At 43.8% G+C, this 25,067-nt stretch overlaps 2 protein-coding genes across 10 annotated transcripts in view; one reads left to right on the forward strand and one right to left on the reverse strand.

Moving 5' to 3' along the window:
* Positions 1–25,067, forward strand: part of FANCC (FA complementation group C) — a 253,228-nt gene that overhangs the window by 202,179 nt on the left and 25,982 nt on the right. For all 7 annotated transcript variants that reach the window (XR_011497288.1, XM_044756963.2, XM_070495591.1 and 4 more), the window contains 3 exons: positions 10,230–10,383; positions 18,867–18,919; positions 20,239–20,338. Coding sequence is in view for 6 of the 7 variants with exons in the window: in XM_044756963.2 (XP_044612898.1) it covers positions 10,230–10,383; positions 18,867–18,919; positions 20,239–20,338 (307 nt within the window). In the remaining variant the exon portion in view is untranslated. The remainder of the gene's footprint in view (positions 1–10,229; positions 10,384–18,866; positions 18,920–20,238; positions 20,339–25,067) is intronic.
* The window catches only part of AOPEP (aminopeptidase O (putative)), a 374,345-nt gene continuing 369,452 nt past the window's right edge, over positions 20,175–25,067 (reverse strand). For all 3 annotated transcript variants that reach the window (XM_070495582.1, XM_070495581.1, XM_070495578.1), the window contains one exon: positions 20,175–20,317. In XM_070495582.1, the coding sequence (XP_070351683.1) occupies positions 20,309–20,317 (9 nt within the window). In that variant the 3' untranslated portion in view covers positions 20,175–20,308. The remainder of the gene's footprint in view (positions 20,318–25,067) is intronic.

Raw genomic sequence — 25,067 nt, forward strand, 5'->3', positions numbered from 1 at the left:
CTTAAGGATGCAAGAAGAGTCGCTGATTTTTTTAGTCTGTTCTGCTTTTTACCTGCTGTTAGGACAGAGTGGTGACTTCCAAGCTCCTTACATGCAGAACAGGAAACCGAAATCTCTATATGCTGCATTTTAACAAATATAACTACAATATCATTAATATGTCTAAAAATTGACACTAATTTATTATCATCATCACATATTTAGTCAGAGAGTAAATTGTCTGATTGTCTCAATTTTTTTTCAATTGGTTTGTTGGAATCAGAGTCCAAAGTCCACACATTGCACTTGGTGGCTAGGTTTAAAAGTCTCTTTCAATCTGTAGGTTCCCAATCCCTCTTGTTTTTGTTTTGCAAATTATTTGTTGAAGTAATATGGTTGCTTTTCCCTACTCTTATGTTATAGAGCATTCTCCCATCTTGAGTGTGATAAAGGGTGCAACCAACCACTCCACTGACTTAAGATGCTCTTGCAATTTCTGTATGCAGCTGGGTCTATAGTATTATTTTCTTTTTCTTTGGCCTGTTGTATATTCATTCACCAGTGCAACTTCGTTTTAATAGTAGAGTCTTTCTAACAATGCCTAATATAAAATAGAGCTAGTTCCCCCTCATTTCTCTTCTTTTTCAGTGTTTTTCTGGCTATTGTTCCTTGTTTTATCTTTTAAATAAACTTTGAAATCAACTTGTCTAGCTTCAGGAAAGACGGCTAATGTTATCTGGGGGACGGTTCATGCTAAATATATAGATTAACTGAGGGGGAACTGGTGTCTTTATGATGTTAAGGCTTTCTGTCCACCTGGCCAAGAACACTTATGTCTTTCATTTATTCAGGTTTACTTTCTTGAGCTTAGGGGAGTGTTTTATATATTTTCCACATATACGTTTTAGACATTTCTTATTCCTAAAGTTTTATTGTGTTGTTGATTTTGTTTTGGATTTTTGGCCGTGCTAAGTATATTTTCTCCCCATCTTCAAATTGGTTTTTATTATGTCATTGCATCTGGAAGATGAACAACATCAAGACCTCAAAAGCTTTCGTTCAGAGGAAGTAGTTACCAGTAGAGTATTTGCCTTTTTTTCATATATAATTCTTAAAAATTAGAATGTATATTTTAATTTCATTTTATATGAAATGTTATAATGCAGGAATTTGTTGAGGTAAGATTTAGAAAGAGAAATGGAAGGTTAAATCATTTGATGTTTAAAAAAAAGGTCAGAACATAATTTTCATGGTTAAAAAATAGGTAGTCTTTTTCTCTACCTGCTCTAAACCTCTGTCAAAACTTACCTAAGAAGTCTGAATTTCCTGAGGAGTCTGATCTGTTTTCTGTATTATTTATGTAAAATACTGAGTGGTAATCAATTTGGAAGTGAGTATGATGTGATGAGTATGCTCCACACACACATGCCCTTCTCGTCATCTACCTGAGGACACACTTCGGATTCTAATGGCTTACCCCACCAACTTTCATTTTTCACGCTCCCAAGCAATTTTTCACAGTATTTACTTTTAAGTAAAATGTTCTTTTCTTTCACCTTGGTAGCTCTATTTCTGATTTATTTAGTAATACATTTTACATCAAAGAATATGCTTTTAGCAACCTCTATTTCCAGTCTGACTTTTTCAACAAGAGTTGAATTAAAGGGAAACGGGAGGAGAAGGCCCCTTGGCATCCTCTGTGAAGCCCCACAAAGCTGTTTCAGAAATTACTGGCAGTGAGGAAGAGATGTGCTTAGAGAATTAGCCACTCTTACTCCATTCGCAGTGCTCAGACGGAAAGCTAAGGGCAACAGCTCCATGAGTAGGCCCGCATTCCTTTGCTATTTATTTTACTTGTGATAGCACATTCTCCCTCAGCAACTAATAAGATTTATTTGGTTTGGAAAATTATGTCTGCTAATCCATAGGGGACAGACTGTCCAGAAATGCTGGGTGGTCTTCAACTTGTCCAATTCCTATGGCTTCAGCTCAGCAAGTTCCCCAAGCAGTGGCGTAAGGGCTGGAGCCTTTCCATGGACACTTTCCCATAGACAGAGCGTCCCAGCCACATGTTGACATGGGGAAGCTGATACAATCAATCAGTGCAAATTACCACCCCCACACCCAACACCCCTCTTCCTCCAGCCCCTTGAACATGTGCTACGTGGTCATTTAGAAACCACATACTTTCTTTGACCAATGTGCCCTGCCCTGTGTTTAGCCTTCCAACTCTTTGCTTACCACAATACGCCAGTGGAATTTCATCTGTTATACAATTGGCTGGGTGTCTTTGGCCTTGGCTTCCAAATACAGTCATGTATTTTCAGAAATGGGCTGCCTATCTTCTTTTAAACAGCAGTTGCTTGCCCCCCTCTGCAGTTTAGCTAACCTAGAGGAACTTTTTCATTTCTTGGCCTGAATGTTAAACCTAACTTCTGTCTGTCCCTGGGGCTGCCATCATAGCCACCTGCAGGCTGCAGATTGTGTAAAACCTTTGTGGGAGTGCTGCTGAAATCCTTTCATAAGTCTGTGGAGTACAACTAATTCAGTATGAGATTCCCTGTAAGGTAAATCTAAATCCACTGCTTCAAAAATATTGAGAAGTTGTTTTTTCTACATCCTGGAATGAATGAGCCAATGAACAAATGAAAGAAAGAGTGGATGCATGACTAATCAACCAGCTGACCTCACTGGGTAACTGTGAGTGTGAAATAGGGTGACCAGATAATCTATTATCTAGACCATAACACTTTTGAGAGTTAAAAGGGGTGCCTTTTATAATTTTAGTGGAATAACAGACATAAACCTGTCTCATGCACACTGGGACATATTTAAATGGGTCCACTGCCTGTCATATGCTTAGCATAGTGTCTAGCACCTAGAGTAAAAACTCAATAACTACTAGCATGTTGCTATTATTATTATTGACTTTCATAATAATTATACTATTTTTGATAGTTTTATTAGGTTTTCTCAAGCTTAATTCTTTTCCTCCTAATGAAAATATCACTGAACTAAGGCCAGATGTAGCCTAAATTCCCATTGCTGAAAGAGCTAATACAGCTTCCGAAGATGCTTAGTAAGAAAAGAAAATAACTTATAAGAAAAGGCTGACCTTCAGCCAAGTTTTGTGTTTCTTCAGCTCAGATAATAAAATAAATGTTGTCAAATAATATAGATGAGTGTCTGAGCGAGGAAAGGCTAGTGTAATACCAGAGACAGCAAATTAGCAAAGAATCAGAAGTAACTAAAACTCCCATTTCTGTTCATCTGTTTATTGAGACCACCTGACATCCTCCTTTTTTTTTTACCCTAATAAGGTGTGGTTACGAAGTTAGTCATTGAAAATTTACTTTTCAAATAAGAATTTGCTGGTATTGGTTTGTAATGGACATTCCAGTAGGTTTGGGTGTGGGTATTTCCTTCGCGTTGCTGCTCTTTGCTTTGAGAAGTGATTTCTCTGCACGTGTAAGTCTTAATAATGGCTCAGGTCCCTCAAACTGGATATACTTCTTAGATCAAGTTTTCATGGAAATGCACCCTTGGGATGTAATAGAGATTTTCTTTCCCGTTTCTTGGAATTAAGTGGTTCTGAGAAAAGTTGATCCCTATTTTTGTGGGCTCCTCGGCAGCCCAGACAGCCCTGATACCTTTCTGGTTTGGAAAGGCAGACACTGTGCATTTGTCTCGAGTGAGGAAACTGCTTCCTCTCTTCCTCCTCCATCTTCCCTACCGACGGGCACCGCCCTCAGCAGGGACCATTCTTGCAAAGAATTGAATTCCATATAAAACATTTAGAAACTAAATTATTTAATAAGCAGCTGGACCAATTTCTGTACCTACTACCTCTGTTTAGAGACGATGGGGCAAACAACTGCCTTGCTAAATTGAGTATTTGGGGGGAACTAAGTACAGTTTTCTGAATGTCAGGAAGGCATCTGTCTAGAAGAGTCTAAGAGCAGATGTTGGACAGGGCAGAGTGTCCTGTCTAGGCTCTCCTGCTTTGTGTCAGAAATTGTTACCGAAACGCAGATGTTGTACATATAAGGACTGACTGGGTGCCTATCCTGAATATGTTAAAGGAGAAAATTACAATGTATTACACATAAGTCGCAAACACCCTATCATTTTCCTAAAACATAGCTATAACACAGAAAACTTCCCGTGATTAGGTAGGAATTTTGGAGAGCCAAGTTTTTATCTTATCCTGTTTTCCTTGAATTTGTCATTTTGATCACTATCCAGACTAGATGGTTGGGATAAGTATAGTTAGATGAGAAAAAAGACAGCCTTAGAGTTTCGATGACTAACACATGTTGAGTAGAATGAAATTTTTCAGTGTCCCTAAAACATTTTTTAACTTTTTTTACTTTATTGGCTTTTCTTTTTTTTTAAAGATTGGCACCTAATGTAACATCTGTTGCCAATCTTCTCTTTTTTTCTTTCTCCCCAAAGCCCCCCAGTACTTAGTTGTCTATTCTAGTTGTGGGTCCTTCTGATTGTGCTATGTGGGATGCTGCCTCAGCATGGCTTGATGAGCAGTGCTAGGTCCGCACCCAGGATCCGAACCCGTGAAACCCTGGGCCACTGAAGCGGAGTGTACGAACTTAGCCAGCCGGCCACAGGGCTGGTCCCACTTTATTAGCTCTTTAAAATTTCCACAGAAATATACATTGATTTTATCAGATCAAACAATACAATACAGAAGTATGTACAGAAAATGTCAATTATTCCCTCCTTATCACCCGCCAGTACTTCTGGTAACCATACCTTATACCCTTGTAAACATATAGAAATCTATATGAAATAATTGTCTCTCTTTTTTTAAGTAGGTTTTTTTTACCAAGGTATCTTGGATATCCCTCAAGGGATATACTTCCAGCTCATTTGTATAAAATAGGAACATGTTCCCTGATATGAACAGACCTTAATTTATTCAATTATTTGCCAGTGGATGCATTCAAGTTGTTTCTAATTTTGTCTTTATAATATTGCTGCAGTAAATATCCTCCAACTGGTGCTTTTATTTCAGCCAAACAGATTCACAAAAATACGGTTACAAAGGCCAAGGATATGTGCATTTTATAACTTATTAGGTGGCTCTACATGACGTAACCAAAGGGCAAAGTAGTTCCCTGTCCTGCCTCTGAGGGGCCTGTCCCGACAGCGCCTTTGGTGCTGGGTGCTGTCGTTCCTCCAAACATCTGCGGACGCAAGGGGGAGAAATGACGTCTCCTTGATGTGTGTGTTTACCTTTCTTTACTGTTAACACAGTTGAAAGTAGGCGTATTTTTATTGGCAATTTGCATTTCTTCTTGTGTAATTTGCCTTTTTTTCCTGGTTTTATTGAGATATAATTGACATATATTGTAATTTGCCTTTTTTATTTCAGAACCAACGTGGTACACATTTAGAACATTGTATATAATATGAATGTGTTGGTTCAACCAAATTCTGTCATGCAAGTATATTAAAATCATATTGCTTTGGTGATTTCTTCACCCAACATTGATTATAAACAGTTAAGTCTTTGATGTTTTAGAGAAAAATAGATTTTTTGTTAATAGATGATTCAAATATTAAACATACATCCATAAATTTAATCATTCATAGCAATTATAGAGTATGCTCTGAATCAAGGGTAATAAAAAGACAATTGGTACCATGCACATTTTTCACACTGTATCTGAGAAGAGAACAAAACTGTTGTGTACTTACTGGCTTGAGTATAGAACTATTGCAACTCTTCTGTCAATTTGTAACTAAACAGGATCTTTTAATTTAGATAATTGATGGTACTGCCATTTTACAGTGACTTCCTTTTTCCATTTGTTCATATTTAATACTGCTCGTTCTCAGCAGCTCATACCTTTGTGCTGCTGGGCATTGCCCAACCCGTGACCTAATGGTAGAAATCACACTTAATGCACACAGCTGCTCAGAGAACTTAGGAATGGTGCCGCCTCTGAAGAACTTACTAACGTGAGAAACTTTTCTAACGATGGACATATTTATTTCATATGGATTCTGGAAAAGATAAGGTGTGGTGAGAGCAGGTCAAGACATCCCTGCAGCGTGGGGCGGGGAAGCCACTGAGCACAGGCTCTCCCCCTTGGGCCTCAGAGCTTGCCCATCCCTCGGGGCTGTCTGGCTCAGTGACAGAGGCTACAGGCACTCTCCCTCCACTCCCAAGGGGTGTTCTACTTCTTCTAGAAAGCTGGACAAAACCCCTTTTCCAGGGGTCTGTTAATGTGGCTAAAATTGGCTGACAACCTGGACTTTGAAAAGACTTCCCTAAGCACCAAAGGGAGTGAACACAGGGTCCAGGCATCTGGCTCACCCGGAAATGCCTTCTGTACACTCCTCTGAGCCCAAACCCCATTTTCTGAGCAGTACCCTCCGCTCTCCTACCTGCAGAGGTAGAGAGGCTTATATATAACCAGAGGCTCAGGACCAACTTTAGCATCAGACTTTATGGGTTCAGTTCATAGCTGTGAGTCCTTGATCCCTCTCTGACCTCAATTGCCTTGTCTCTAAAATAAGGATAATAGGGGCCAGCCCAGTGGCGTAGTGGTTAGGTGCACCCACTCCACTTCAGCGGCCCGGGGTTCACAGGTTCAGATCCTGGACATGGACCTACACACTGCTCCTCATGCCATGCTCTGGTGGTGTCCCACATACAAAAAATAGAGGAAGATTGGCACAGATGTTAGCTCAGGGCGAATCTTCCTCCAGCCAAAAGAGGAAGATGGGCAACGGTTGTTACCTCAGGGCCAATCTTCTTCACCAAAAAATAAATAAAAATAAAATAAGGATAATAATGATGCCTGGTTTGTAGAGTTGTTATGATTAAAATACAAGTGAAATGCTCAGCATCATTCCAGGTAAGCCCTTAATAACTGGCAGCTACTGGTCTCTCAGCCTCTCCATCTCCTGTGCATCTGGCCCATCTGCTGTCAGCCTTGCTGCCCTAAAATACCACCTTCCACAAGCAAGAAGACCCCCCGACACAGCCTCCTGGTGTTGCTCCCCTCACGGCTGGCCCTCTGAAGGCCTGTCTGCAGTCCCGGCCGCGCTTCCCCCTCCTCTCCTCACTGATTCTGCTTTTGTCTTCCATCATACCATCGAAACAGTATTCTTGGGGAGGTCACGAAGGGCCTGCCCAACGCAGCACTCGTGGTTCCATCCCTGTGTCCTCAGTCTCAGCAGTGTTGGTTACTGCCTTCTCTTCCTTGGTGACACGTTCTCTGCCCATGTGGCACTCCTCAGGACACAGACCTAGGGCCTCTTCTCCCCCCACTCAGACCTCTCTCCCTTGGGGTCCTCCTCCATTCTCGTGCTGTTCCACGCCAACTGACAGCTCCCTAATGTGTATCTTCAGCCCAGACCAGTCCCTGAAACTTTCAACTTGGGTATTCAAGGACCTATCTTATATCTCTGTTTGTGCCTCAGACATTCTAAATTCACATACTCCAAACTGAGCTTTTGGTAAATCCTTCACAAATCTTATCTTCCCTTCTTTCTATCTGAGTAAATGGTATGTCCATCTACCTCATTGCTCAAGAAACCTGGGACAACCTTGATTCCTGCCTCACCTTCACCACCTCTCATGAAATTCGTTGCCAGTTTCTCTTGACAGTACTACTAAAATAGATTTCAGGTGCTCTTCACTCCTTCTCCACTGCCACCCGGGTCCGGCCAGCACCCGCTCCCCCTGCACTTCTGTTCTGCCTGCACTTCCCTCCTACTCTAGTCCCTGTACTCAGTAGTCCCAGTGATCTTTGAACTGTCAGTGGGATCCTAGCACTCCTCTGCTTGAAACCCGTCTGGCCAAAATAATCATAGAATAGAATCCCAAATCTTACCTTCCTGTGATACCCCTAAGCCTCATCACAAGCTACCTTGCCTTTCTCTCTAGGGCTTTTCTCTTTGTTTCAGGGCCATCATGGCTGCTGTTACCTCTGCTAGAATGTTCTTCCTGCTACTCTTCACCTAGCTAATCCCAACTCAGCAGGAGACGCCGTCCCTGAGCACCCGATCTCAGTTGAGCCCCTTCTGTTATTCTCTCTTACCCCAGCCTGTCTTTCTCCTTCATTGCCTTCATCACAATTTGGTGTATGTTTGTATACCTCCCGATGGGCCCTGGACTGCTAAGGGTACAGACTAGGTCTGTTTTGTTCCCAATTGTTTGGCCTGTACCTGGCACCTTGAGTACCACACAGGAAGTGCTCAAGTTATCTTCCTTGAATGAATGATCACCAGCTCCTTGCCATTGAGTATAATAGGGGAGGTTGCAGGGGCCCCGCTGGTCTGGTTTAAGACTCAGCTCTCTCACCACCATGGCCTGGGTTCGTTTCCCAGTCAGGGAACCACACCACCCATCTGTCAGTTGTCACCCTGTGGCGACTGCATGTTGCGATGCTGAAAGCTCTGCCATCGGTGTTGCAAATACCAGCAGGGTCACCCATGGTGGTCAGGTTTCAGCAGAGCTTCCAGACTAAAACAGACTAGGAAGAAGAACTGGCCACATACCTCCAAAAATATTGGGCGTGAAAACCCTATGAATAGCAGCAGAGCATTGTCTGCTGCAGCTCTGGAAGATGAGAGGGTGGTACAAAAAGACCAGGCAGCGTTCCGCTCTGTCGGACACAGGGTCCCTAGGAGTCGGAATCCACTTAATGGCACTAACACCAACGCATGGCAATGGCAGTCCAAAGCACCGATGCCACACTAGAGGACACCTAGAGTGTGGACCCAAAATGTACCAGGTGATGCAGGGTTGGGGACACCGTGGCAGTTCTTCTTTGTCATGTGTAGAGAGGGAGGGGGAAGGGACCCTGCAAGACTCCCCTGAAGAGCTGAAGTTCAAGGTGAGAATGTGAGACCAGAAAGAGAGTGGGAAGAGGGCCATCTCTCCCACCCTTTCTCCTGCCCCTCTGCCCGCTCCTGTGACAGTCTCTCCAACTCTTCAGCTTCTTCCAGTCTTGCCCTAGAGTTAATCCAGGACAAGGTCTACAGGAGTTACACTGAAGGAAAAGAAAAATAGGAACCAGTAGAAATTGCTGCCCTGTGTCTACCGCCTGTTCATTTCTTGCCCCCGTACCCATTCCCTGGGCTTCACGCCAGCTCCTGCAGAGAAATGGCCCAGAAGTGATGGTGAAGGGAAAGACATTGAAGGGGCTGTTGGGTAACGGGGGACCTCTGTGACCCCAGCTTTTGTTTTTCTTATTTAAAGGAGTAAACATCTTTGGCAGAACCTAGAAAGTGCTCTGCTGTGTGTGATGGCGCAGGTGAAAGGGCAAGAGGCCCTGGACAAGCATGGCTGAAAGAAGAAAGACCAAAGAAGAAAGTGCCGCCAGGCCAGAATAGGCCCAGTGTTCCCAGGAAGGCCCTGTGGGGACAGCCCTGCTGCTGTGCCAGGGCCACCACCAGCAGCTCCGTTTAGATAGATGTCTCCCTCGTCCGCCCTCCCAGGAGGGGAAGTACATTCCGCTGATTCACTGACCTGACACAGGAGGAACCTCCAAATACATTTTCTTCTAGAAACATAGTACACAAAATGGTTGGGGTCTATAGAGCGTCATGCTGTGGATCAACTATGGACCAACCAAGCCATAACCACCATTCATGAAATTGTTACTAAAGGAAACCGTATTGTAACTTTCAAGCAACAGATTTACAGTTCAGTTATTGAACGTTTGCTGGGTATCAATCACTGTGCAATGTGTTGTCATTGCATTTGATTCTTCTGGCAACAGTATGAGGAAGATAGGCCCATTTTACAGACGAGTAAACTGAGATTTAGAGGTTAAGTAGCTTTCCCAAGGTCATATAGTTAGTAGTGGTGGCACTAGGACTCAGACCCAGGTCTGACTCCACATGTTAACCATTATGATGCACTTTCAAACATACTTATGTCTTAAATTAGGGACTGCATTTACCTGAATATCTCAAGACCTTTTCCATCTGATTTTTTTATCACTCTCTTTCTTCTAACACTATATATTTATCCTTTTTGAAAGCATTTCTTTGAGCATTTCTCTAGTTTCTTGAGTTGAAGCAGAAGCATATTCACATTATTTTGCAAATGAATACTTGGTAGATATTCACTGATACTGTAAATATTAAGTGCTGCTGTGACGATGAGGAAGATTCACAAATTGGATTTGTTATTGCATTTTGAACTCTCTTAATCTTCTTTCTTTAGTAACCCATTTGTATTTAAAATTTTGTTTCTTTCTTACTGAAAGGAAGAAGATTTCTCTCCCCACGTCCGCGGTAGTCTGCCTCTGGCTTCGGCACCTTCCCAGCCTTGAAAAAGCAATGCTGCACCTTTTCGAAAAGCTAATCTCCAGTGAGAGAAATTTTCTGAGGATCGAACGCTTCGTGAGAGATTCCTTGCTGGTACGCGCTGGGCTTTGGTGAGGAGGAACGTCCTCACGGAGGATGCTGGGCATCTCTTTCAGTCAAAGCAGGGGAAAGTGTAAACGAGAGCAGTTGGCGCCTTTTAAAATGATCATGTATCTACATTTTAGTTTAAAAATACCTCATGTAGGGGCTTTTCCGCGTACTTGGAGCATGAATTGAAAACGGAGATTCGAGATCTTCTTACTGTTGCACTTTATACTGCTTATTCACCAGAATTGATATTAGGGCACACTTTTTTTAAAACAGTATTTATTTTCACATGAGAAGTAAGTTTTAAAAAATGAAGATCTTATAAACAAGAGGAGGAATAAATTAACAAAGAAAAATATTCAAAAAATAAATTTTTAGCTCTTCACTACAGGAAAAATAAAACACTCAAGACAAAACCCCAGAAATATGGTTAAAACAACAAAAACAACTAAGAATTCTGTAAGTTCTCTTTTGGTGTAAGCCTGCCAGCCTTGAACCCTCCCTCTGTGCAGAGGCTCCCTCCCTCGTCTCCCCTCATACTGGGGACTTCTCAGTCCTGGGGAGTCAAGGGCCCCACATTCGCATCCCACGGCAGGCGGGCTGGGCTCAGAACCTGACCAGTCAGGGCGTTTTCCCTCTGTAGGAGGCAGCTTGGGGATTTATATGCGCTTTATAAGAACAGGAATAGTGACCAGTGTACCCTGGAAGAAACAATTTGGAAACTGCAGGTGCCGTGCTCCCGGGCATCTGTCCTGCAGGGACCTCAGCGGACTCGAACTTGTTTTCTCATTCATTAGCTTTCGTAACCTGGGAGAGATAACGGCGCAGAGATTTTCCTCCTCTTGTACAGATGGAGAAAATTAGTTCAGAGGGAAATGGTGAACAGGCAGACCTTAAGTCGGTGGCTAGGAAGCTGGGCAGGAGAGTGTTCACCTTCCCCCCTGGGCTGAGAGCTGTGGGGTGAAGCTCTGCATGGAGCGCTCCGATGCTGGCCGAGTTTACACAGCCCCCACCTCCCAGGCACCTTCTGTTTATTTAATTCAGTTGAAACTTCCTGTTTTCTTTCTTCCTCTTTCACTTTGCACACTTGCAAGGGAATCATAACTTAATCAATTGGCTTCTTCCCATATCCCATTTCTCTTTATAGATCCCACACATTCTGCCCCAGCTCACCGTGTGATTGGCCTGGCCATGCCTGCCTTCCCCTTGCTTCCTGGGCCCCTCTGCCTTCCGCTCCGGGGCCTCCCGGGTGCCTGGGCAGCACTGCAGGCGCCACTAGCCATGCTGCTTTCACCTGTGTGCGAGGGGGACCCAGCTATTTGGAAGTTTACAATGTTTGATAGGAAAAAGAAAGGAAGGAAGGAAGATAGGCATAAAGAATGAAAGAGCCCAAAGAGAGGTTTTTTAGGAAAATTACTACTTGACCTCATCCTTCAGAAGTTTCATATTATTAAGGCAAGAAATAAGAATACACCTTATATAAAAATATTTGCAATAAAATTTAAAATAAACAAAGGCTTTTAGAAGCTCCTTGCTAGCCCATTCCAAGTATTACATTTATTATCAGGTAAATCTCTTTATTTCTAACTTAAATGTACATGCTGTAATTTAATTTTCTCTGGTCCTTTTTCAGTGGCAAAATATAGTTGCTGAGCTATTTCTTTGCTTTCAAGGTCCTGATTAAATTTTCTTTGTCTTCTCCCTGTAGAAAAATTTGAGTTCCGTCAGCCTTTCTAAGGTGGTTTCATTCTGCAACCTTGTGCTTGTTCTTTGAACCTTCTCTACGTCCTTCCTAACCTGCAGCCCTGAGGCCTGAGCAGCACTTCGCTAAGCACAGGACAGGGCCGTGGATGAGAGAGGGAGCAGGCGTTCCAGTGTCTAACCTCCAGTCTCCAGTTTATAGTTTAATCTCGCTCCGTCAAACCGCTTCGAAGTCAGTTGATTTACAAAAGCATTTATCAGGATCATGTGCGTAGCGATTTGGAGCCTCCATTATGGTTAAAGGGGGATTCCAGAGGGTGTTATTTGGCTTAATTTATTGTGGCATTGGCAGGATGTGACCTCTCCGTGCCTTATGGTTCAAGGAGGTAATTACAATATGGAGCTGGAAGTCTGTGATTGGCGTGGGCTGTTCTCTTTAGGCATCCTGGGCCTGCAGTGTCAGAAAACCAAGCAGGCTGGAATAGGCCTGTGAGTGACCGAGCGATTAGAAGGGTAACCTGAAGAACCTGCTTCCTAATTGCATCATCTGACTCATTTATCTCAGCAAGTATCTTGGGCCAGTGACAGGACCATGCAGAAGTATCAGAGAGATCTTGAAGACTCAGATAGCATGGGACTGCTGTGCTTTCCTCCAGAAGAAACTTGATGCCTATTACGTTAGAGTTGTATTCTGAGAGTAATTAAAGTGTGATGGTCCACGTAACGTGTATTTTATATGGAGCACTGTTAATTATGTTTCCGTCTCTTGGGACTATCCAGAATTAGCCCTGGAAATTCTATAGTTACCAAAATGTTACAAAAACAAAAGATAAAAGTGTGGTAGAGGTTGTACAAAGTAAAGTGATCTCCCCAAGTGTTCCTCAGCCTCTCGGGGACCAGAGGCCTGGTCCTTTCCATCAGGGCCATGAATAATAAGGTGCTAGTCCAACAGCACTTGAGTTCTAGATGCATATGTATGTTTCTGACTTATAAAATAAAAATAAGTTTGTAAAACCTGTTTACTTTTGAGACTCGCTCTGGCTCCATGGGCTGGACTGTCCCCCCAAGTACATGACCACCTGCTGCATTTGCTGGCTCCAAAATAAATTGCAGTATTAACCCCAGTTTGTCATGTACTGTGCAGGCTGACACTTTTCAAAAGCAGATGGTCTTGTGTTTCCCTTGACAGAGCAGGCACTGAAAGACTGTAGTCCATAGCTTCAGACCTGACCTTAGAAACTGATGTCACCAAAAGCAGTGAAAGCCACTTGCTAATTATGCAGCTTTCTTGGCACTGTTTGGTTTCCCAAGGCTGGCCCCGAATCAGAGGGATGTTGTGTTTTCCAGTTACAGTTGTGTTTGTGGAGCCCAGAAAGCTATTGTTTACATTCTGCATTTGAATGAAAAGTGCTGGCTGGGGGCAGGGTGGCGCTGTGCCTGGTGGCCCTGCAGCATGCCAGGGCCAGTCAGACCCTGGTTCCCATGCCCTCCACTCGCTCCTGAATCGGCTGAGCCCTCACACTGCCGGCCCCTCAAGCTGAGCCCAGAGGGGCTGCTCCCTGGCCTTCGCAGACAGATTTGCCCACAAGAGCATGGGGAGAAGGGGGGCAGCAGGGAGGGAGTAGGGACAGAGTAGGGAGGGGGGAGCAGAGAGCAGGGAGGGAGTAGGGAGGGGACTGGAGGAGAGCAGGGAACAGTGGGGAGCAAGGAGCAGGGAGGAAGCGGGGGGGGGGGGGGGGGGGGACCAGCAAGGGGGGCAAGCAGCAGGGAGGAAGCAGGGAGAGGGAGAAGGAGGCCCGGTTGGTCTGGGGTTTTGTTTATTCTGATTTTAAATCAGAAAACACTCCTCGTACTGAAAACACTCTCTCCTACTGAAAGTTTTCATTGCTCAGTTAAAAGTAATTCTTTATCTTGTGAAGTGAACCTCAGTAAAGCTGGGGGGAAAATTATTCTTGATCTGATGAGAGTGTAAGAATGAACGCCAGGCAGGTGCCTCAGCGTCCTCCGTGGCCTCCGGAGGTGGGATGGTTTGGGTCCTCTCCTTCCTCCACAAGAGAGTCAGCCGCAGCCCCTTCAAAAGGAAGAGAAACATCCTTTACGCAGAATTCCAAACACAATGCCCATTTAGTAAAGATTATCCTAAGAATTAACTCCAAGTCCTGGATGATGCCAGGTTTCTGTGCCTGAATAACTTCTTACTGATGTTCTAGGGTTTTCTTTTCCTCGTTTTCATTACCAGCCTTTTAAGCATTTCTCTTGTGAACCCTTAAATGTGATGCATGTAATTGAACAAAGCTGAAGCAGGTAACTTAGCGGTGGGGTAAAAGCGCCCCTGCGGAGAGCCGCTTCTCGGTCGGCAGCTGCACTTCCCCGCGCCGGCCTCCGGGGGGCGCCAGATGCCCCCGCATGTCCGGGAGGGGAGGCCCGGCTCTCTTTTCCCCGTTGTGCGTGCCCCGCTTCGCAACCGGGCGGAGAGAGGGGAGAGAGAAAAAGGCAAACAGCAGCGGGGCCCCGGCGCCTGGGCTCACGGCGCTCTGAGGCCGAGCGAGGGGCGGCAGCCCGCGGAGAGGAGCCGCCGCCCGCGCCGCCACCCCGGGCGCCCCCGGCCCGCGCGCCGCGCCGCTGCCCGCTCGAGCGCGGCAAGCTTGAAACGCGCCGCTCCGTTGGGCGCCGAAGTTGTTCTTTTTATTTTTAAAGCCGAGAAATGACAGATTTATCACTAGCTAAACAATAATTGCGTTATAGAGGGCTGAAAAAAATTGCCTGTGGTGTAAACAACGTCTGGTAAAGATTAAAAAGAATGATTTTTCCCAGCTCAAATTGGTTGAAAGAAATTTGAATGTTTTGAAACAAAATAGATTCTAAAATGTAAAAGGGATGTTTACAGTCTTATGTCTAGTATTTAGAAAGTAGACAAGAAGAAAATGGCATAATAAAAAATACATATTTATGAAAGTGCCTTATTTTGCATGATAAATATGAAGGATTTTTATATAAGTAGATTTTTAAGAAAGCAAATTGGTTTTGAACTCAGTAAAGGAGTTTACTGTTGAAATCTATCTTATGAAGAATCCTTTTTCTAAAAAGAAAGGTTTTTTAAACGAATATAGTCGCCCTGCAATTTATAGACATATGTTGGCGCAGGGCTGGCACCTGTCGAGGGCACAGCGGTCTGGAAGGGGCTGCACGCACGCTAGGCGACCTGCAGGGAAGGCCGCCCGCAGCCCTTCCTTTAAAGAAGAATGACTGCTCCTCAGTCAAGTATTTGAGCCACATCAAAATAGACTATGACGGAGAATCTGTTCCAGGCTTACTGAACTTCAGCTTCTTATCTCTCGGCTGCAATCCCCCTCTTTATTTTTTAGGAGAAAATATATTACTATGAAGGTTGATAAATGAAAAAGACTTGAGAATTTTTTTTCTGTTTCTTCACTGCCTTTTTATTTTTTGTGAAGCATTCACTTTTGTCTGTGAATTACCTCAAATCACAGTATAATTTCCCTTTCTAGTTTATATTTTCTCTCTTTCTCTGCCTTTCCTTATATTCTCACACACACAGAGAATCAGAAAATGATTTAAAAAAAAAAGGAAAAATTTCTTGCTCAGAATTCTGTTCTTCCCTGTTCTCAGGCCTCTTTCAAGTGGCAAGTGGCTTGTAATCATTGATGAATCCAGATGAAAATAACAGATTAGACATCAGGGCAGAGAGCCAGCATCAGTGCTGTACCATTCATGGTACAGAGTGACAAGCTGGCCTCTCCCCATAACGCAGGCCTGGAGGACACGGCCACTGTGCATTTCTTCTGTGTTGACTTTGTCTTCTCTTATTTTCTTGAAGGATGGGAATGAGCTGTTCTTGGCAGAGAGGAGATCAACAGTACAGTCCTGGGTAGCCATGGGATAAGGGCAGGAGATGCACACCCAACAGAACAATCTGGGCCATGAGAAAAGGAGGCCAGAGTCTGGAGCTCTCCATCATCGTCTCCGTTCATCCTCCGACATTCAGTGAAAGGACTGGGGCAGCATGAGAGGGGGGAAGAAGGGCGGAACTCATGTTATGGTCTCCTGATGGTATGGTTTCCCTAGACTTGAAATAATCTGTACATGGCCAGATGGAGAAGAGGAGAGCTTGAGAAGGAACAGATTTTGGTAGGATGGAGAAAAACAGACAAACAGATGGAACCCAAGAGAGATTTCCTTTTCTTTTCCTCATTTTTACTGAAAAGATAATTGCCCAGATTGTGGGGCATCAGAGCTGGGCCTGGAGCTCTGCTGGCAGAGTGGCCTGTGCTATGTTACTGGAGGGTCCTATTTTACAGATAAAACAGGACACGGAGGGGTTAAATGTTTGCCTCTTCTTTAGGGGGGAAATTTATGGCTTCCAAAGAAGCGTAATTAAGACTTTAATTCTATCGGCAACATTCCCTTGATAAGAAAAGCAGCTTCAGTTTGCCTTTGTGATTCAACGTCACTGGGACACATGCCTGGCCTGTGAGCGCTCCAGGCTTCACGAGGGGACGCACTGACCCTGAAATTATGTGCTCAGGAAGTGTGAAGAGGCTCATTTTAAAACCATCAGTAAGGGCTGCGGGTGAGAAAGCTGTTCACAGCTCTGGGGGGGCACAGGAGACCAGCTTAAAACCCAAATCTGCTGTTGCTGTCTCAGAAGGGTTCCCTAGCTCCTGGCATCTTACCTGTTCTAAAGCTAAAACCATTGTGAAAGCAGGCTGGGAGCAACCAAAGGTCTAAAGCACTTGGGCAGCAGGCGGTCAGAGGAGAGCTCGTTGACGTGGAGAGCGCAAGCAGGCTGCACCCAGGGCTGAGACGTCGAAAACAGCGGGTTGAGCTGTTTTGCTGGAAAATACTGTATGAAAGAAAAATCTGTCCAGCTCTAGTCCTCTTTCAACAAGTTGAGTGAGACTTTCTCACTCCCCCCTTGATGTTCATGGTAGCCCCATTCTACACATTGAATCATCCTTTTCTTTGGCATTCGGAAATCGCCATAATTAATATTGAATGATTTTCTAACAGTATCAAATTTATAGAGTGGCTCTGGGGTAGTTAGGCCATTTAGAACAGAATGAATGGTTTTGTTTTACCGTTTTCAATTTTGGCTTCCTATTGTACATTTTCATGGTCTGTGTGTCTGCCCATGGGCATGTGGCAGTGTTGTTTGGCCTTAACTACTCTTATTCAAGAGACTATGTATGAAACTTTGAAAAACTGTTCTGGCAAATTTGATGAATTACACTTCTTCAAGATATGCAGTTTGCTTTTCGCTTCTCATTTGATTTTTCCCTTATAAATATGTAGAAAGTTTTATGGTATTTTCTGGGCATATATCCAGTGAGCTCTTAATAACTGCTATTATTTACAATGAGGCTGAGAAGTAGGGAGATTAACTGACTCGCCTGAGATCGAAACCTAGACGTAACCTGCCTCTCTTCTGTTGAACTGCAGTTCTGCCAAATTGCTCTCCTGAGTGCGTAACGAATCTATCAGTGAGGATTTTTCGTTGGTTTCTTTTAGGTAAAACTGCACACCACTGAAGGATTAGGGAGCGTGGATTACTCTGCTTAAAGAGTAGAGGTTTGTGACTTGCACATCACACAGCTCCCTCTTCACAGTTAAAAGGAAGTCATGCTACCATTTTAACAGGTGGCTGTGCTCTCGCCACAGCCTTCTGTAGTGTCAGTGTCTGAACGCTAGGTGGCACACGCTCAGTGTTGCTACTCGAAGTGCTGGCACAAACAAGAGAGGAGAAGAAAGTCTGTCGGGAGGGGTCCCGTTCTTCAGTGTGGTCCAGAAAACTTGAGAGGCAAAGCATATCCTTTTTTCTTTTTTCTTATTGAGGGTGCTATGAAAAAGTGTTTCCCAAAGCTAGTCATATTAGGTGCAATATGACTAGAAAAATTCTCCACAGAACCTATTGCATTCACATTTGGATACTACCATAAAATGCCTGTTTTAGAGTGTAAATGGCATTTTTGTCTGGCTTTGTCTCATGGGTCGCACTCTGGCCAGAAGATGGGGAGCCTGGATCAGGCCCTCCGAAGCCCCACCCAGGCTGCCGGAGATCTGCTTCTGCAGATTGAAACCATCAAAAACTGTCAAAAAAAAAAACTTTCTCAGGATAAATTAGATCACTTTCTTTGTTCAAAATGATGGTGTCTTTATTCTTTTCATCAACCTTCTTTTTATCCTAAATAACTTAAGCTCTGACTTTGTAGTGCACTAAGACCTGGTGTTTAGTCCAGCACGTAGTCGTCACTGCTTTCCTCAACAATGACTCTAAGTTATTATGTACTCGTTACCCAGTGCGCAAGAGTGAAAAGAGAGCGGCCCAGAGCTGAGCTGGAGGCCATTCTGGGCCGTGTGAGGAGCTCAGGCACACGGGCACATGACGGAAGACTAGCCACACAGGCAGACCCTGCGTCTTCACTGCAGGGTGCTGGTTGAAGGTGTATTTTTAATTTTCCATGATACTTACTAAATCTTTTTTCTGGATCCGATGGGCTTGTTTCAGAAACTGTGGAACACACAGGAGTGTGGAGAGGAAGTAAAGCTTGTCTGTGAGCCCTGCCCCACGAGGACCGCTCGGGCTCGGGCGCTCGGGCTTGGGCACTTGGCTTCTCCCACGCACTGGTGACTCTTTTTTCTAACCCAAAGGAATATGCCTGTTTTCTAGACACCAGCACTTCTGGACAACTCATTTGCCTGATAGCAGCAAGTCGCTGTTGGTGAAATGCTTCTGATATTTTAATTTCTCATGATCTCCTCCTTCACAGCCTGAAGCCGCCTGCCACCCTGCCATATTCAGAATTGTTGACGAAACATTCAGGTAAACGTTGTGCTGTTTCTGCTAGTAATTCATCTAAAAATGCTCAGTTTACAAATATGAGGAAAAAATTCTGTGGTAGTCTCTGGCTGTACCATGAAGAAATTAGCTTGTGATTTTATCTTACCCCTCTAAGCTTTTTGGTAAAATATAAATGTCAGTATATATTTAAAAGCCAATGCCTAAGAATTAAGATAGCTTCTTTTTTTAACCTTCTAAAATTCTAATAATAATGGTAGAAAAACAGAGTTGGACTAGATATTAAATCATTAAATATTCATGTAGGATTTTTCTCAGCTCAAAATATAGGGTAGCAGTGTACTCCCTTCACCACATGAGGGCTGACCAATCTTTTTAAAGGATTTTAAAGCTAAGGAAGACTCAGAAAAATAAATAAATAAATCTGTTCTTAGCTCTTCTGAAAGGCACAATCAACTATGTTGTGTTATCTTACAACACATTAATTTTTATTTTGTAAATATGAGTACTCCTTGGGAAATGTGTTGGATTTACAGGTGGTGAGAGAAAAGAAGACCAGTGGACACCAGGACGGGTTATGGCTGGACTTAGTGGAGACTGGACCCTCTTGGGGAGCTCGTCACTCGGGGAATGTTTCCAGCCTCCTTCCTGGGTGCTGTTTCAGCCGGGGTACCCCCCCCCCCCCGCGTCCACCCCCAGCCTCCTCACACTCAGAGGAGAGGCCCCTAGGCAGACAGCAGACGCTGGGGAGAGGAATTTTTACAACAGCAAATAACCTAGCACTTGGCTTGGTCTTGAAACATACTAACTTTAAACTAAATGAGCATAGAAGGAAGTCAGGCTGCTGCTTTTAGTTTAAGCTTAGCAAAATTTGAGGTGATTTTTTTGTTTAAACATAAAGAAAAGTTAGTTGTATGAAAATGCATGGAAACCAAACCAGGTCCACGCATGTTCTTCCCCCCGCTTTGACTGAGCCATTTTATGCCCTTGGGCAGCTCTCTTTCTGTTTAAAAAAGCAAAAGGTCTGTTGGTGTTGCATATCTGAGCATACGGTGTGCAAATATTTGTAAAGAGCATTCAGGCCTGTGTGGAAGGGATACACAGTGCTTAATAATTTAAAAACCAAGAAAGGGTACTCTGCACATGGCAATTTTAGAAAATATTTAGAAAACGAGTGACCAATTTCTCGTGTTTTCACACAAGGACTGAAGTCTGATGAGTCGAGGTACTGCTGAAGCTTGTGGCACAAAAAGAAGGTTTCCACTCTTCCCTTTCACACTTCAGGTTCACGTGTTTGCAGATTAATCATTAAATGTGTTGTGATCTGACTTTGCATTGCTCAGGTACGCACTCCTGGAAACTGATGGAGCCCCAGAAATCCTGGCCACCATTCAAGTGTTTACACGGTGCTTCTTAGAAGCTCTGGAAAAAGAAAACAAGCAGGTCTGTTATGTTGCATATATTATTCATTTCCCAAAGGAAAAAAGACTTTTAAGAGTCTTTGGCTAATCACCAGAAAGGAGCACTTTATTTTCTGTGATTTTGATAGACTGTTTTGCTCATGAAGAAAGTTTCCAAATGAATGCCTCAGCAAAGGTAAAACCATTTTAATTGAAAATAGTTCTTGCCGGCCCTGTGCCCTGGTACCCACTGTTGTATCAGAGAACTCTGTCATGCCAGCGTGACATGGAGGATGAATTTTCCAGGCCTGTGTTGTATCCTGTCTGTTGAGCCAGACTCTGTTGCTCCTAAGCCAACGATAGGTCTTCTGGAGTCCTTGTGGCGTGTGCTAAGAACGAAATGCCGCTCCTTACAAAGCAATACTGGACATTCTTAATTATTAGAGTTTCCTTTCCTATCAGAGACCCCAATGTGAGTCAGATTCCTGGAGAGAAAGGAGATAGTGAGAGTGACAAGGAAAGATTTGAATAACTGTAGAGGAGGAGCTGGGAATGGCAGTGACCAAGAGGTGTCCACTGGACACAGTCAGTAAGCAGGAAGCCAGGCCTGGGGCCTGCGGGAAGACTCACGCTGCGGGATCCCATTGGCAGGCGTGCCATGTGCCACGGGGACCTTTTCTACCAGAGAGCTTTCGCCTTCGGGCGTTTGACTGGCCTTTACTGCTAATGGCCACAGGCCTACCATTTCTGTGGTGCTTTTCCTGGTCTAGTGCCCGGGTCCACTGCAGCTTCCTGTGAGGCACCCTGTGGTCCCTTGTGATGCTTTCCGGAATTGGACTCAGGAGAGCAGCGCTGTGATGCTCAGCTCTACTAATCCCATACCCCTACGCCAAAGAAACCCCACAGGTTTGAGCAGATGCTTCTGCTTTTAAGGCAATGATAAATATTTATGATGTATTTTTTCCCACCCTCTCTTTCCCTAGGGAAGTTAACTAGACTGTAGACAAACAGAGTTATCAATGGTACCCAGCCTGGAATTTGGGAGGAGAGCTCTGCTGAGAGGCAATGGCTGGCCCTTATACTTATTTTGAGATGTAATTATAAATATCTTTTATCCTCCCTGTACATTCTTTATATTCCCAATTAGGAGCCAGCATCTAGAAAACCTCTCCCTTTGACTCCTGGAACACGCCTAGATTGGGGTGGAGGACGCTAGTGAAAGAAGTGTCGCTCTATAGTGTTAGTTTGAGTCCGGTTTTCCTGTCTGCCGTGCTCCTGAGTCGCCGTGTTGGCCTTGGCACTATGGATTTGCACTGGAGCTGCAGTCACTTTCACTTTGGAATAGCACCCTGCCCAGGCTACGTGTGTCTGGTGGTGTGGGGGGCATACGCTGGGTCCTGGTGGAAGGCAGGGCAGGGATCCAAAAAGAAACAAACTCATCGCCCCTCACCTTGGGCTCAGAATATGAGAGCGATAGCCTCTTCCCTCGCAGTGCCTTCCTAGACACGTGCCGTTTCTCTTCTCAGGCTGTTACTGATGGCCTGCCTTTCTAACTGATGGCCGCTCTCCTCACTGATCCCCTGCCTTCCCGAGGGCCCATGTTTAGATTAATCATAATCCTTGATGTACGATGCCCTGTGTCTTATTTGGTCGAGGCATGACCTTCTTTTCTATTTCATTCATTCATTCATATATTTATTCTTAATAAAATGAACTCGCTTGTATCCACGTGGTCCTCCTCTGTCCTACAGCCCTGCCTTTCTCCCCCGAGGGAACCACTGTCTTGAATTTATGTTTATCATTCCTTTGCTTTTTCTGAAAATAGCTTGATTGTATATATACGTGATTTCCTAAACCATGTTTTCTTTACTTGTGCTTGTTTTTGCACTTTATAAAACAAACAGCAAACAAGAGGAGCATACTGTCTGCAGTCTTTGAGCCTTGCTTTTCCGCTCAGCATGTTACCAAGATTTTGCTGTGTTGTGTGTAGCTTCGCGGGCTGTTGCTCTGTTGGGAAAGTGTGCCACAGTGTAGCCATTTTCCGGGGGTGAGCACTGGGGCTTTTTCCAGATTTTGTTTTCTTTTAGAAACAGTGTTGCTCTAAACATTCTAGGATGTATGCTTAGGGTGGTTATTAGGCATGCAAAGGTTTAGCTTCTGTAGTTACTGCCAAATTGTTTTCATACGTGTTTGTGCCAATTTACATTCCCCCAGCAGTTTATGAGAAATCCCATTTATCCACATTCTTTCCCATTGTCAGAAATGTTTATCTTCAGTGCTGCTCATCCTCTTTTTAGCCTTTCCTCTCACCCTTGTTTTATTTGGAGAGCACACTGCAGCTGCGTCAATGTGCCAGTCAAACTAGTAGGCAAAAAACTTAAGGTTGTCATGACAAGCCACTTTTTCGGAACTTGCATAATGGCTCAGTACAAACAGCACATGAGTTCAGGTTCTAGGGGCAGAGCATGATAATGCACTGGACTCAGTCTCCCGCGGGTGAGGACTGTACACTCTGAGCAAAATACTTTTTAAAACTATTTGAAGGTGCTGTAGAGCAACCGACAAAGCGATAGTACCTGGAGGGGATTCCCGCCTTGAAAAAGAAGACCACATTGGGTCTTCTCCTAACTTTCCCCCGGGGGCTCTCGTGTGAGGGTCAAGGGAGGTTGAGTGAAGGCTGGGGTGGCTGTACTCCAGGCACAATCTGATTGACTTGAGGTGTCAGGAGACAGAGCTGTGGGCTGTCAGAGGAACGGAAAATAGACGGGACAAAAGGAAACGAATGTCAAAAGATAGACCTAAATCCAAATGTGCCACAAGTACATTAATAATGAAAATTAACCAAATATACTAGTAAAAAGGCAAAAATGTCAGACTAGATAAAAAAACAAGACCCACCTATATGGTGTTTTCAAGAGACCTATTCTAATGATAAAGACACAGATCAATTAAAGTGCAAGGAGGGAAAGAGATATGCTATGCAAATAATCAGCACCAGAAAGCTGGTGTGGCTCTACTAGCAGCACATGGAATAGACTTCAAGACAAGGAGTTTGGGGCCGGCCCAGTGGCACAGTGGTTAACTGCGCACGTTCCGCTTCTCGGCACCTGGGGTTCACCAGTTGGGGTCCTGGGTGCCGGGTGTGGCACCGCTTGGCAAAAGCCATGCTGTGGTAGGCGTCCCATGTATAAAGTAGAGAAAGATGGGCATGGATGTTAGCTCAGGGCCAGTCTTCTTCAGCAAAAAGAGGAGGACCGGCAGTAGACAGCTCAGGGCTAATCTTCCTCAAAAAAAAAAAAAGACAAGGAGTTTGACCAGAGATAGAGGGACATTCCATAATGGCAAAATGGCCAGGTCACCAAGAGAAATACCAATTATAAATGGATATGTGCAACAGAGTTGCAAAATACATGAAGCAAAAACTGATAGAAGTAAAAAGAGAAACAAACAAATCCACAGTCACATATAAAATACTTAGGAGTGAATTTAACAAAAGGTGTATAAGGCCTCCACACTGAAAACTGTGCAACATTGCTGAACAAAACTAAGGAAAACTTAAATATGTGAAGAGGGAAACCATATTTGTAATTATTAAGATGCCTCTTCTCCCCAAATTGATCTATTGATCCCGGTCAAAATCCCAGCAGACTTTTCAAAGTGGAAATTAACAAGCTGATTCTAAAACTTATGTTGAAATGCAAAGGACCTACAATAGCCGGAACAATTTTGAAAAACAAAAGCAAAAAAAAAAAAAAACCTATCAGAGGACTCATACTACCTGATTTCCAGACTTGAAGCTAGAGGAATTAAGGCAGTGAGGTCTTGGCAACAAGACATAAATCAGTGGAACAGAATAGAGTCCAGAAATATATCTAGATCTAGATAACCATATATAGTCCATCCGTTATATCTATGGCCAATTGGTTTTTGACAGAGATGCCAAGGCAATTCAAGGGAGAAAGGAAATTCTTCCATGGATGGTGCTGAAACAACTGGATATCCATACAGGAAAAAATGAACCTCTACTTACGAAACACAAACATTAATTTGAATGGATCATAGACTTCAACATAAATGCTGAAACTGTAAGGCTCCTAGTAGAAAACGTAGGAGAGGATCTATGTGTGTGTGTGTGTGTGAGGAAGACTCGCCCTGAGCTAACATCCCTGCCAGTCTTCCTCTGTTTTATGTGGGATGCTGCCACAGCGTGGCTTGACAAGTGGTGTGAGGTCTGCACCCAGGATCCGAACCTGCGAACCCTGGGCTGCCAAAGCTGAGCGTGCAAACTTAACCACTCTGCCACTGGGCCAGCCCCACGAATATCTTTTTGACATTGGTAGAACCTAAGATTTCTTAGAAGGGATGCAAAAAAGCACTAACTGTAGGAGAAAAATGGATAAATTAGACTTCACCAGAATTAAAAACTTTTATTCTTTGATAGACATTGTTGCAAAAAGGAAAAAGCAAGCCACCAACTGGGAGAGAATATTTTCAATGCATGTATCTGACAGAGAACTTGTGTCCAGAATATATGAAGTTCTCTTACAACTACCTAAGAAACAACTCAGTTTTAAAAAATAGACAAAAAAGACTTAAATACACACTTCAAAAAAGATATATAAGTTGGCAATAAACACATAAAAATTGTTCAACATCATTTGCCATCAGGAAAATGCATAGTAAAGCCATGAGGAAGCAACATTTCACACCCACTAGAATGGCTCAAATTAATAAGATTCACAATACCAAGTGTTTGTGAGTGTGTGGAGCAA

Source organism: Equus asinus, chromosome 23 (genome assembly GCF_041296235.1).
Source record: "Equus asinus isolate D_3611 breed Donkey chromosome 23, EquAss-T2T_v2, whole genome shotgun sequence".
Taxonomy (NCBI): Eukaryota; Metazoa; Chordata; class Mammalia; order Perissodactyla; family Equidae; genus Equus; species Equus asinus.